At 30.6% G+C, this 14,539-nt stretch overlaps 1 protein-coding gene across 1 annotated transcript in view; it reads right to left on the minus strand.

Moving 5' to 3' along the window:
• Nucleotides 1–14,539, minus strand: part of LOC111624147 (rab GTPase-activating protein 1-like) — a 67,778-nt gene that overhangs the window by 24,685 nt on the left and 28,554 nt on the right. Inside the window, exons 12-17 of the mRNA XM_023366942.1 lie at nucleotides 14,210–14,284; nucleotides 6,462–6,587; nucleotides 5,220–5,363; nucleotides 5,105–5,146; nucleotides 3,449–3,577; nucleotides 905–991 (exon numbers count right to left, since the gene is read on the minus strand). Of these exons, the coding sequence (XP_023222710.1) occupies nucleotides 905–991; nucleotides 3,449–3,577; nucleotides 5,105–5,146; nucleotides 5,220–5,363; nucleotides 6,462–6,587; nucleotides 14,210–14,284 (603 nt within the window). The remainder of the gene's footprint in view (nucleotides 1–904; nucleotides 992–3,448; nucleotides 3,578–5,104; nucleotides 5,147–5,219; nucleotides 5,364–6,461; nucleotides 6,588–14,209; nucleotides 14,285–14,539) is intronic.

A 14,539-nucleotide genomic window follows, 5' to 3' on the forward strand; every position in this document is an offset into this window, starting at 1 on the left:
ATATATATATAAATAATATATATATATATTTTAATCTTTTCTAACTTCTATTCACTGCTTTTTGCTTTCTTTCCTTCACTTCCACTGGATAGAGGTCACTTGGTAAAATATCTATCCAAAGAGGTTTGGCTTTGCCTACTTTTTAAAATGTTTCTCAAATGACTTAGGCAAATGTCATTACTCCGAGCAGCAATATTGCCAGTGTGATCTTTTTCAGGATGTTTCTTTTCAATAAAATCAGTCACTTTCTCATAATACCTCAAGATTTCTTTTATCGAGCACGATCCTTCCACAATGAAGCAAACAACACACGGACTGAGACCAATGAACAGAAGTTAATAAAAAATGGCACTGCGAACTAATGTAATGTTGTATGGTGAGTTTTGTTCGTACCGGAGCAAAAATATGTTGGAATTTCATGTCCTATCCTGAAAATTTTGTATGCTGGGGCATTTGTATCCTGAGGTACCACTGTATTAGTTTTGAATATTTTAAGACAGTAATTTTCAAACAGGGTGACTGAAAATAATTTTTTCTTATCTACTTTATCAAGTTTGAGCTGCCGCTATTACAAATACTAGCTTAGTCTTAAACCAATCTTACTATAGTGTACGGGAAAAATGGAGGAGGTCAAGCATGAAATGACTCAGATGAAAATAGACATATTCAGAATATAACTACAAAAACTTTTTAAAATAAATTCTAAATACCATCTTTACATATTTGTCAATGTCATGTTTTAGTCTTAAACATTCTAAGTAAGCCCTGGATTTATGTTGGAACAGATCCAGGGATTGCTGATATGCATGAAAGTCAATAATTATGTTATGTTGCTGAATTTGCTTTCATATTTATGCACTAGACCTTATAATTTGTACAGAACATCTAAAGGTATTTAACACACCTTAAGTCTTTCCAAGGGATCTTCTCTTAGTTTTTCCTGCTCCTTCAGAATGAAGTATTCTTTCTCATATTTTTTCAATTTTTTTATCTGCAAATAAATACAAACAATACTATTAAAAATTCAATCCATACAACATTCTTTGTCCTATGACAATGAAATTATTTTGTGTTTTTGAAATCTAGTTCTCTACTCATACTACTGTCTATTCCTTGAAAAGACCACAATGGTTCATTTTTTGATTAAGGTTTGCTTGCATCCCTATACCATTTAAAAGTTGGACTAGTCAAACTGTGAATTCTGAATGGCAAAAGTCAGTTCAAAGAGTACATTTGTTTGTTACTTTGATGACAATGTTCCATTTAAACACTGTAAGACACTAGTTAAATTGATTATATATTGTTTTCTCAAAAGGTTATATGTTTGCATTGATTGCCGTAAGTATTCAGAACTCTGTACATTTCTGTACTGAGTAATATAGTACAGATGATGTTTATTTCCAGTTTTTTAAATCTCACAAATGACTTACTAGTAATATTGATTAAAACTACCCAAACAAATGTATACATTGGTGATGCCATTTATAATACACCAATGAGATCTAGAACAGTCTGCTTTTTAATGTATACAATTTGTTTTATGATTATATTCACTGAGTTGAGCCAAAAAATCTCAAAGTTGGCTTGAAATGCATATGAATTGTTCAAAATATATTCAATAAAGGTTGAGTTGAAAGCCTAGGAGTCTTGAAAAAGTGGTTAAGTTGCAAAATCAGTTTACTGAATTATGTTGACACAAACATCTAAACAGTAATACCAAGGAAGCAAATTAACTAATCAAGTTTATTTTGAGGATAAAACCAGTCTTCTCTTTATCCTACTCATTAACTTTGACTTACCAATATCTGGACCAAACATCCATCATCTATAGAACATTCAATACTATTCATCAACTTATAGTAACAGAGCTGAGCTTCCAGAGTTCTTCATGCTTATTCACAAACTAGTAGAAATGACCAAGGTTTTCCAGATAATTGAATACCTTTGGTTCAACATTTGTTGCCACCTTCATTTTTTTGCACAGCTAATGAGACCAAATAACACTTCTGCTTAATTTCCTCATATTTAAATATTACAGCTTCAAAATGATGAAATTATACTCTATACAGTTGTTAGTCTTCCCCATTAAACTGGCTTGATTTGTGCTCAGCAATGTCCAATGATGATCCATGTGAGAAATGGCTACAATCATTAGTTAGACATTACTTTTGAGCTTTACATATTAAATTGTAGCTCCACTGTTCATACATGTTTTGACTAAAGAATTATTGATAATGACAACAAAGTCTCCTGACAGGTTGTTAATAAAAATTAAAAGATACTGCCATCAGATCTAATCATTTTCTAAAGTTCTGTAGCTCATCCTGGATCAGCATTACCACAGAGATGTTTGGTAGTTGATGAGTTCTCAGTTCAGGAATTTACAATGAGGCATCAGATGGATACAAATTTAACTACAGCAGAAACTGGTATAGCAATCAGGACATTGACAGAGGAGGTTGCTGAAGACCTGTTTAATGTCCTGACTTCTTGTCAGGAATAATTTTGGTTCTTGGTTTAAGGCAGTCACCCTAACCTGGTGTACCTGCTGAGCTTTGGTGAAATCTTGCATCTTGACTGAATCCGTACTTCAGTCTGACATTCACTCAAAACACCTCTAGATTAGGTAGACTCAGATATTCTGGTCAAGAAGTTAACAATGAATCATACTCTGCAAACAACAAAAAAGGCAACAAAGTTACTTATTGAGAATAAACTTGTTATCCTAAATATATCAAAGGTAGTTTTATGAGCACTTGAAACTGTTTTTGAATGGAAAAAGAGATCTGGCTGACAAAAAGTTACTATATAGCAGCATCCTCCTTTTCAGATTATTATTCCATATAGTATGGAGACCTGTCCACATGTTCTCTATACTGGAACAGTTAAATTTATGAGTGAATGCCTTCCTGCCACCAGACTTCAGAGCCATAGAGCTATGGATTAAGTTAAACAGCAGTACCCAGTTTTCTGTGCAGTCTCTGCACAGAGTACCTGAATGTTATTAAACTTTAATGGTCTCACAAGAATCACTGTGAATTAGCTATTGCCCAAATTCTTTAATGTATATAAGAGTCACAGACAGATATCTATCTATCCATCCATGGCATTCAACACTTGGAACAAAATTCTTTTTATTTTATATTTCTGTTAAGATTTACAATATTAAAAGTTTATGAAAGGACCACTCCCGTCTTCATAAACTTTTAATATTGTAAATCTTACACTTGAGTTGTTAAGCCAAAGAGATTGATTGATGAGTTGTTTACAATTCTACACAGCTTAAAATTATTATTCAATTCAATTCACTTACACCCACTAGCTAATTTGCATTTGACTCATCAAATGCAAAGACAGGTTTTGAATTATAACATTTGTCTCGATAATGCACAATATAACACCAAATTTTCAGAATAAAAATTAAGACATGTAAAAGAACAATACTCACCTTAACTCCGACTGCAGTTCGAAGCATATACTGTGCGCTTTCTTCCGACCGGTACTTTTTTGGCAGGGTCACTCGAAAATGTTTGAGAACACCCTCAAAATCTAATGCCAACAGTTCTTTCCTAGATAGCTAATTAAGAAAAAAATCATGATTAGGCTTACTTAAATACTTGCATGTCCAAAGTTGTTAGTATAAATATTGTTATTAAGTAACGTCTCATTTCAATGAAGATTTAAAAGTAATTTATATACTCTAACAATAAACAAAATAATATGTTTCTTATATTCTCTTTATAAATTGACATCCAGATGAAAAAAATGATTTAATAGGTGCATTTAATGACAGCAGATTATCTTCTTGTTGTTACAAGATGATAATAGTAAGATTTTATTTCAATGAAAATATAGAGTATCTTAGTTTTTCATATTAATGATATCAAAGCAGTTGAAATATAAATAGGTAGCTTTCAAATATTAATGATCTGTTTTTACTAAAACTTATTGTAAATCATCTTAAAGGAAATAAATCTGTATTTAATAATAATGAGGATAAATCTTAAATAGAAAAATGTAATTTAAATTTGTTGCTCTTTAACCTTTGACAGAAAACAAACAATGTACAGTACATGATCTTAAACTTTGACTCAGAATGGTTTTGCCGTATTTATACAACAACCATGTTGCAACTTTGCTGGAAGGCATTTCCACCTTTTGTGTAATTTTTCATCCATATAAAGTATTACAAATAAAAATTTGACTTTCTAAATGGGCATTTACAGCCATATAACATTATTATAATAACAAAGCCAACCACTGCCACATGCCATCGGACTATATAACTGTTACATTAATAATAAATTACCAAACAATTTGACCCTAGAGGGAAGCATTAGGTGCCATCTCAATTAAAGTACTTAATTAAAATTGTAATTATTAAATTATCAATTCTTAAGGAATTGATTTTTTCTTCTCGAAAGGTGTTTTATTCAATTACATATTAGCCTTCCAAAAGTAAGGTTTTGATTTTTTTTTTTAATTTTAACTTACTGGTCAAAAGATCTGTTGGTTTACATTCAATTTTCAAAACCTAAGTAGAAAATACAGTACTGATTTAATTTAGTGTAAAACCAAAATGAATTTGTTAATATTTATAGTTTTTTGTTCACTGTAATATAAGAAGGTTATTTAAGGCTGATTGTGTGAATAGCCAAAGAGGTTACAATCTTTAGCAGATGGTGCTAAAAATTTAAAGCTTTTCTGTGGAAAAATCCTTCTCCAAAAACTCTCAAACAGAAGCAGATAGAATTCTTTTTGTATCCAAATTTTAAAAAATTTGTAGAAAAGTACAAAATTTGATTTTAAACATTTAGAACCAAACAGCTTTTTGTGTCCATCTGCTTCCATTTGAAAGGTTTTGGAAAAAATTTTTCCATAGAAAAAGCATTAAGTTTTTAATGTCATCTGCTGGAGACTGTGCATAATCAAATAGGTTACAATCAGTCTTCATATACAACTGACATATCATCATTTTATTGTTATTTGTTAAAAAGACATTATAAAAACAGGGTAAAAATAAGAAATTAGAAACCTATAAAAGCTATGCCAGCTAAATTATATTAAATATTTTTAAATTATAAAAAATAAAAATACTTCTTACCATAAGCAGAGCTAAAGAAACTTGAAATATTGTATCCATTTCCTATAAAAAAAATTACATTGTTATAAGTTAAAACTTACCACAAAAAATATGAAGGTTTAGTCTTATAACTTACATTTAGAAGAAACAAATCAAGGATGTAGAATACTACATTGAGAGGAAATTTAGCAGTAAATAAAGTCAAAAACCATTGTGACCCAAACATGTGCGCTTCTATTCCCAAATTTCCAAAATGATTGTACAGATCAGGCATCTGATCCTAAACAATTTAAATAAAATTATTATAGGAATTATTAAAGAAATTACTTTAAAATAAAAACACAGAGGAGTACATACAGTATATTTTTAATACAATGTTTCTAATAGTTTAAATTATTAGCGAAGTTAAGGCCGAAGTTTTAAATGTGAAAACATATACGTTGGACATTCAGCGCCACTTTCCTATAAGCCTAGAAGTTTGACAATGGTGTTTGGATAGTCAGTGGAATCATGCTCGACGTCCCAAACATCATTGCCAAACTTCTAGGCTTATAGGAAAGCAGTGCTGAATGTCTGACGTACACGTTTTCGCATTTAAAAGTTTGGCCTCAACCTCACTAGTACTATTCAAATCAATCAGTGCCTTATTTGCTATTTCTTCAAGTTATATATTGAGGGGTGAGAGCAGGCAGCCTTGTGTTACCCCTCTCTTCATTGTTATCTTGTCTGTGGCAAGACTATTGTATTTTACTATTCTGTTAGTGTTGTTTAAATGATTTGCCAGAAAGCACAGAATAGTGTTATCTATAGGTTTTTGTCTCAGAATCTCCAATAACTTTTCTATGTTGATTGAGTCAAATGCCTGTTTAAAGTCTATAAAGTAAAGTACATATAATTTATGATTATATTTCCAGTAAAGTTCTGCTGGACTGAATAAAGTAAATATTTGGTCAAAACTATTAAAACTTACCGATGATTGAGAATTTACAAAACACGATGTATAATTTAAAGTTATTGTAATTTAACAAATTTTTGAATATCATATTTCTGCACAAATAAGAGACAAAAACCTAAAATTAAAATTGAATTTCATTTGAAACTTTTGAAGAAAATTGAAACTGTTTCAATTTAAATTAAATGTGAATGTACTGATACTGTAAATATTCAGTCATATATCTATGGTAATCATTACTAAAAATGCTTACAATACTATAAATGAGTGTTTGCATTAATATATAACAAAGTCTCATAATTGAGATTTCTGTAATTTATGAAGAATATTAATAAAAACTAGCCACAATAAATTATAAATTCAAAGGTTTAAATAAAAGCTAAAATCAAACTTTTAATACTGCATAATTTGATGTTAATACTATACCTCCATCAATCTTTCTAATTGATAAAATTTCAAATGTAATTCAGCAAAGCTATCTCTAAATAAATCACGTAAATGATAGTCAAACATAATCTTCATTGTTACGTTAAAAGCTTGTTCTTCTGGCATCTGAAATAAGAACATAAAATATATACTCATTCATGTAGGACACACTTTTTTTTTTTATAAAACAATAATTTAATTTTTGATTTTTTTCTAATTGTTATCATAAATATACTTAAAGTTTAAATCTGTATTGTTTATCCAGTTTTTTCATGTAAATCATTTAACCCACAGCCCCAACATACAATTGTTTAAACTGTGATAAATTATTAGGTATCAGGAATAGGTAATATTTGGACAGTTTTCTATTTTCCGATAAGTATTTTGGTTATGATAAAACTGACTGTCAACCATGTCATTTTTTTTTATAGAATATCAGGCTCATGGAAAAGTTTTATTAATGTATTTTATGGCATATAATACTTGCGTTTTGGGGCCTATTTTTTGGACATAAGTCATCTGTCTCTTATATGTGAAGTGTCTAATAAATTTCCCAAATTGTATGTATGATCTATTATGATTAACAGTAAATTTTAGTTGTAAGTAACTTCTTTTAAACTCCTCTTTTAAGTTTTTTTTTACTACTTTCTTGGCTATCAAGGAAAAGAATTGAAATCGTATCAAATTTTACCCTCAGTTTTTTGCAAATCTCCACATTTTGAGACACCTTAACCCAAAAAAGTAAAAAAAACCTGTGTGTGTATATTGGTGTCTATTTTGTTTAAAATCTCAAGATGAAGTAAAGATTAAGAAATAACATTTGGCAGGGTAGCTTGTGTATAGGGGCATTAATGCTATTAATTAAATTTTTGTGATGAAAGGTCGAGAGGGAAAGGCGGTAGAGGGGAACACGTGTCATATTTTGCATGGGGTTGGATATAATGATTTTACTTGTTAGCATTTACAGATCTTAATTTTGACAGTAGAGATGAGTTTTATAAAGTCCATTATATATTTTTAATTATTGTTATAAAAACTTTGCTATTTTATAACATCTCATAATACTACATATAATTTCAATTTCTTTTTAATTATTAAAATCTCATAACAGCCAGGAAAGTTATGTAACTTGTTGCTAAATTTTTTATTAGTGTGTATTCAAATTTTTTTTCTTAGTCCCAAAATTATTTTATTGTATTCTGGATAAATTGCCAAAAGCATGGGATGACTTAATTGCACTAAATATTCAGTGCTGAAATGGGGATGTGTTTTATATGCTGTAAAACACAGTAATTAAAACCTGCAGTTTTCTTTGAGTTTTGATTTTCAACATCTTATGAAAAATGTCTGAATTTTCTTTAACGAACTATTTCTTTGTTTTATTAAACTTCTGGAAAGACAGCTAAAACTTGTTTTTGGTCACAGTGGCCATCTTAACATTAGAAAAATGCAGTGTGATTCTTCATTGATTCTTTCTTTTGAATGAATTTAATGTTAAAAATGCTATACTTTTTTAAATTTAAATGCTTTGTTTCCAGGCTCTTGTGGCTGATAAAATATGCAGCACTACCAAAGTACTATTGTCAATATAAAGTTTGTCATTTATCAAGATAAAATCCAGTCAGTCAAACATTTTTTTATTTTTAGGCAACACTATTCAACAGCTTCAAATTGGAAGGAAAAGATAAAAAAATAATTTAGGTCATCACAATATCATATTCCAATTGATGTAATAAAAAAAATTGGAAATTAATTTTTTTTTCCTTTTGGTCTAAAAATTTTGGATTAAATGGATTTCAGACAGGAAATGACATCACATTTTTTTTTCTGGACTATTTTCTGATAAACCAAGTTTAAGAGGATCAGTTTCTCTGTGACAATTACATCTGAAAATGATGAGCAAAATATTAAATTGTCAGTTACGAAGCCTTTGTAAGTTTCCAGAATGTTCCATTGCCCATTAGGCCTGGAGGGACAAACCCAGTGGGGGAGCAGAAGGGGTATATAAGGACTAAGGGTTGAGAGAAGTGCTATTGTAGGAAGAATACGAAGGTGACCAGTGATGACAGGACTGTGCAAAGGAAGAGTTATGAAGTTGACGGACTGGATTATAATTGGCAAGACAGTGATTATACGAAATGAGTCTTTGAGGAACCTCTCCTGTTTTAGTGTTTTCCTTCCCTGTAATTTGATTGTATACTAACATTATTGTTTTGTGAAAAATTTTTGCAGATTAGAATAATACATAATTGTAATGGAAATCTAGAAAAGTAATATTTGAATAGCCTCTGAGTAGTGTGCACATTGGATTTTATGTTAACTCAACTTCATGTTCAGAAAATAAAAACTTACATCTCTATCTACATATTTTTATAAACATGATAAACAAATTTTACACAAAATCTATTATTGCTTCTAGTTCTATATAATTTTATAACTTCAGTATATTCTGCAATTCATTAAACAAAAATTTTGTTTTTCTCTATGACTGATAATTTAGGCTCAAAACTTAGAAGTGTCTATGGCATGAATTAATATAATATAATATACTCCAAACACCAAAAGAAAATAGTGAATGATTCTTAGATACCATTTCTGCTATTAAAATTAACAATAGATTGTTTTTATTTCAATATTATAACACCCTTATTTTGTGAAATTAACAATTTTTTGGCTTTTTAAGCTCCAATAGCATTAAGAAATCCTTTTTTCCACTTAACCACCTGGTGAAACCCACAATAAGGATGAGACCTGACATGAGACAGACTGCATACAAAAAATTCCTTGATGCATGGTGCTATGGCCATCAAATAACTGAACTACCAATTAAAAACTGTGCAATTATGAAAGTCTGTAATGACACACAAATTGAATGAATGTGTAACTGCTGTAATAAAATAATGATTTGTTAATAAACCATAATTTTATGGTTGTAGTAAATGTCTATGGATGTAGTAAATTGAAATTTATTATCCAAAATGAATCCCAAAGCCAAGAATCATCACTATTCAAACTAGCAGTAGATTGATTTTATCATCAACCTGAAAAATCAAACAGAATATGAAACTCTTGTTTCATTACCTGTTAGAATACATTTCAATGTTACAAAAAAGAAAAAAGCTGACTATGAAGTGCTGTAATGAATTTTTCAATTACTTGAAGTTTATTGATTATCTATAAAATATTGTTTCAAACCTTAAAATAGTTAAAACTTTATAACTTGGAATATCAACAAATCTATTTACCATTTATTATATACAAAGCTTTAGGATATACAGTAGACTCCACATCTGATCCAATCAAAGACAATCAAAAATTTTTGAAAATATTGTATTCTACTCCAAATCTTACCATTCTGTACTGCAGTGTGTACATTTATAAAAATTTTTTTAAGGTAGCTTGATGTTTGTAAATGAGTTCAATATATGAACCACTGCTGACATGATAATGATGAAACATTGGTGTGATGTAGCAGCTTGTCAGCAAATTGAGAATAACAAAACAAACAAGTTTAACACAATACTTTCAAAAATAAGCATCAAAGTTATAACAAACATGCTTTATGTGCATATGTTACGGTCTTGTTTAAAAATTATATCACTCTCCCTTATCCAGGTCATTTCCACCCACATTAGTTTGGATATGGGAGAGTCTACTGTATTACTAGTGAATAAACTTGATCATTCTGAATTAATATATTTTCTTACATACAGGGTGAGTCAAAAGTACTGAAGATGTATTAAGGAAGCTGGATGGTGCATTTTTTGTAGACCTTAAATGATTTTCAAAATCACTTATGTTGTAACTTTTTAATGAGCAGAGGTAACATAAAAGTGACAAAGTTAGAGTGCCATTTAATTATCCTAAAACCATTTCGGCTGGAACCTTTAAATTTATGAAAAATAAAAGGTTCCATCTGATTCTTAACTTTCTATGCAACTGCATTAATATATCTTCAGTACTTTTGGAATGAAAAGGGTGCAAGGGACTTTTGACTCACCTTGTATATACAGTAGAACTTGGGTAATTTGAAGATGAAGGGACTGCAAAAAAATTCTATTCAAAACTTTGAAGTAAACAAGTTGGAATATTGGCATTAAAAATATGTATATAAAATATAATACATTACAGCAATGTTACATAAAGTACTTTTGTCAATTTATTTTTTAACCTTTATATTAGCAGATTGGGCATTTATCGACTCATGAATTTCACAGAACTTATCTATTACAGCATTTCCTAGAAGGATATATGCAAGCTAATTGAAGTTCTAATTCACATATTTTCTACTAGATAACCCTAGTTATAGGTTACCATGTTTATGTTGATAATTTTGTCTCAAAAAAATCCTATAATTTTTGAACAGCGAAATAACTGGAGAGAAGAGGAGGATGTGCAAGGAACACATGGCAATACCCAAAGAAAACAGAAAATTGTAATTTTGTACTAGTTCATATCTGTGATTTGTCATGCCACCCATAATTTTGTACTGATAAAGGCAGACAATCTGATATCCAAAAAATGTTGCTTTCAACATCCATAGCCAGGATGATGTTGCAAAGCTGGACTCTTGAGAACCATAAGGAGACAAGAATCTCTCTAAGAAAGAGGAGTCTCAATGTGTAGCATAAAAGAAAGAAAAAAAAAACAGGGTCAGAACAGTCTCCATTAATTAATTGTAATAGAGTTGACTGCAAAAAATATAAATATATATAGTGTTTACATATTTGTTTCAGTTTTCACTTTTGATGAAAACTGATATATAGTAAAACTAATTGCTTCTTTTCTTTATATATTTTTTATACAAGTCTTGCTGAAAACAGTGCTGTACCAACTTTTTATAGATAAATTTAATACATATTTTTTGGATTAACAAGTTAACTACTATCTGACAAGCTGGCGGTCATACTAATTAGGGCCCTGCGGAGCCATATGGTGCACCGGCAGTCATAACAGTTAGGGCTGTTCAGCGTCATAAGACCGCTGGTGGTTGGAGCCAACTTTATAGATGTGTGGGAGAGGCCACCACTAGTATGTAAAACGTCATCTTACAAAGCCAGGATAATTTAACCTTGAGTGAAACACATTGGTTATAGCAACATCAGGCAGTCGGATTGCTCTGTATGGCCCTAATTAGTATGACCGGTGGAGCATCAGATAACAGGTTAAAGAACAGAAAATAAAAAGAAAAACGCTAAGTACTTGAAGATGCTAAGTGATTTACCTAGTGGTAAAAACAGCAGCATTAAAACTACTGCACCTGTACTATTATTCATCTACTCTGGAAAAAAAAAACTAATTATACAATCAGGAACTTCAGATGTTTTCCCACATCCTGTGATCTCCCTTCCTTAAAGTTAAAAGCTTTGACTTACTTAAAAATTTACCTAAGAAACATGCTGTAGACTGTATTCTAGAATTTTTCAAACATTAGATAAAATGTCTGTTTGGGCACTAAATATTCCAAGTTCATTTTTTTAAAAACTGCTCATTAAAAAATTCCTCTAATCACTTTTATAGGAAATTCAAGGGTCCAGAGGAAATACAGGGGGTGATCAGTTAATGAACATAATCTGTTCAAAGATGATGTTCATTACCCAAACAGTTTGTTAATCAATTATTGATTTACTATAGATTTTTGTGGGAATTTGACTCATTCATTCTGGATATACAAAAAGTAAATAATTATATAATTTATTATTATGTGTATGTATGCATTATTGTTATTACATATAAACAGTCTTGCATTTTCATCAGTCATGTTTTTTCTATTTGTAGGGCATTAAAGAATCTGTCCAATGTTGATTGCTTTTCTCTCTTCTTCAGGATTTTTCAGAAGTGATTAATAATATTGTCGTTGTAGAGATCCCCAAGCCTACTGACCTCAACCTGGTTTGGATGCTATTCTAAGACCATTGTTCTGACATCCTCCCACTTCTTCAAAAGATCTTTAATAGCAGATGTCAGTATTGGGTTTCTTTTTCAGAAGAGAACACATCTCGCTGAGTTTTTTGATGTTCTTCATTCAAGAGTTCAAGTTCTTCTGTCGTCAGATCATTTTCATGTTCCATTATGAGTTCTTCAATGTCATCTTCATTCAACCTCAATTCCAGATCTCTAGCAGTTGTCACAACTTCATCCATAATTTCAGGAACATCAACCTGTCTCCAAATGCAGAATGGACACAGCTTTTGCCAAGCAGAATTCAACTGTCATTGAGTGACTTCTAACCACATCTTTTGAATGAGTTGGATAGCTTCAAGAACATCAAATTTTTCTTTCAAAAATATTTTTAATGTTATCATTGAGAAGAACTGGCATGCTTCAAAACACCAAGGAAACGGTGCACGAATGTACAATTTCTTGAAACCCATAATGACCTCCTGATCCATTGGCTGAATCAACAAAATAGTTCAGTTTCTGCCTCCAAATACTATCAGCCAGGGAAAGTCTTCCAGCAAATTATCTTTGGGTGTCCTGGTGCACTGTCCAATAGCAACAGTGCTTTCAATGGCAATCCATTGATCTGAAGGTAATCTTTGATGCTTGGATCATAAACTTTAAATGGCCAGTCTTTGAAAAAAGCCTGCCTGACCATGCCCTTACAATTGACCTCACATCACTGGCAGTCTTTCTTTAATTATGGAATTTTTTTGAATGCTCTAGGGTTCTCAGAATGATGGACAAGAAGAGGTTTAAGCTTCATATCACCACTAGTGTTAGCTCCCAAAAGTAACATCAATCAGTCTTTCATGGGTTTATGCCAGAAATATTCTTCTGATCTTTTGTGATGTAGGTACAGTTTGGTTTATTTTGGAAGTGTATACCAGTTTCATCACAACTGAAAATTTGTTGTGGACAATATTCTTCCTTGAAATTTGAGACAGACTTTCTCACCTTCTTTATCTGCACTAGCAGACTATACATTACCAGATCTCCTTCTAAACTTTAGAAACCACCCAGAAAATTCTCTCTCCTCATGTAATGAATGTGGAGTTTTTCTTCAGTTCTTCAAAAATTTCTCTACCCTTCTCTTGAATGATAGTTAACCCTCTTATCATTTCCCTTTCTTTTGTCCAAACTAAATGCAAACCCTCCATTTTATCATGAATGGCATATCTTTGTTTCTCAGATGTGATTTTTTGTTACTCCTCTAGCTGCTTGAGTCTTCTTGATTATGTCTTTCTTAGCTAGACTGTGCCAACTGTAAACCTGTTCAAGCCCTACTGCCTTGTAACATCAGACATCATCTGCCCACTCTCTATCTCGGCTATTATCTATGTTTCTATGGCAAGCACAGTTCTTGACACTCCACTCTTTTTAGACCCATAATATTATCAGTTTTCTGAACTTTTTATTTTAAAAGAAAAGCACTTACAAAAATTTAGAGAACAGAAATAAACTAGCATACAAAAAGGTTATGTATACAACTGTCAAAGGCTCATTCCAGAAACCATTATGACAGTAAAAGACAGTTCTATAAATCTTACACACAGCATCACTTCTTCCCGTGTTTGTTCTGTGAGATGTTTGTTATCCAAACATAAAAATCTTTCGCAAAAGTGTTCATTGTCTGATTTGTTCACAGTCTGAACTGTTTGTTAACTGATCACCCACTGTATTCAAATTATCCAAGTTCTACTGTGTTATACACAATTCAATATGAGATAGTTAATTGTCATAAAAGTTAAATCCATCATTTTATACTAAAAAAATGACTAAGAATAATGTAATGTGTTCTAACTTACATGTAACAGTAGAGCAGCAACAAGAAATGAAAGTCCCTGACAATAACCAATTTCTTTATCATAGACTGAGTAAGCCTGCAAAAAAAAAATTTGTTTGCCATTTAAAAATTTTTTCTATACGACACATTATATTAAAATTCACTACCAAGAACAAAATTTGTATAAAACTATTACAACAATTTATACAGTGCTGAAGAATTATTATTTTATTAATATATGAAATTATAAAATTTACTTCATAAAATTTAATTTATTAATAAAAATAATTTTACATTACCTAGCCAATTTGTATGTGGTAAAATTTCTTATGAATAAATTTTCTAATAAATA

Source organism: Centruroides sculpturatus, unplaced genomic scaffold (assembly GCF_000671375.1).
Source record: "Centruroides sculpturatus isolate CEXI.00-Female unplaced genomic scaffold, Cexi_2.0 scaffold380, whole genome shotgun sequence".
Classification (NCBI taxonomy): domain Eukaryota; kingdom Metazoa; phylum Arthropoda; class Arachnida; order Scorpiones; family Buthidae; genus Centruroides; species Centruroides sculpturatus.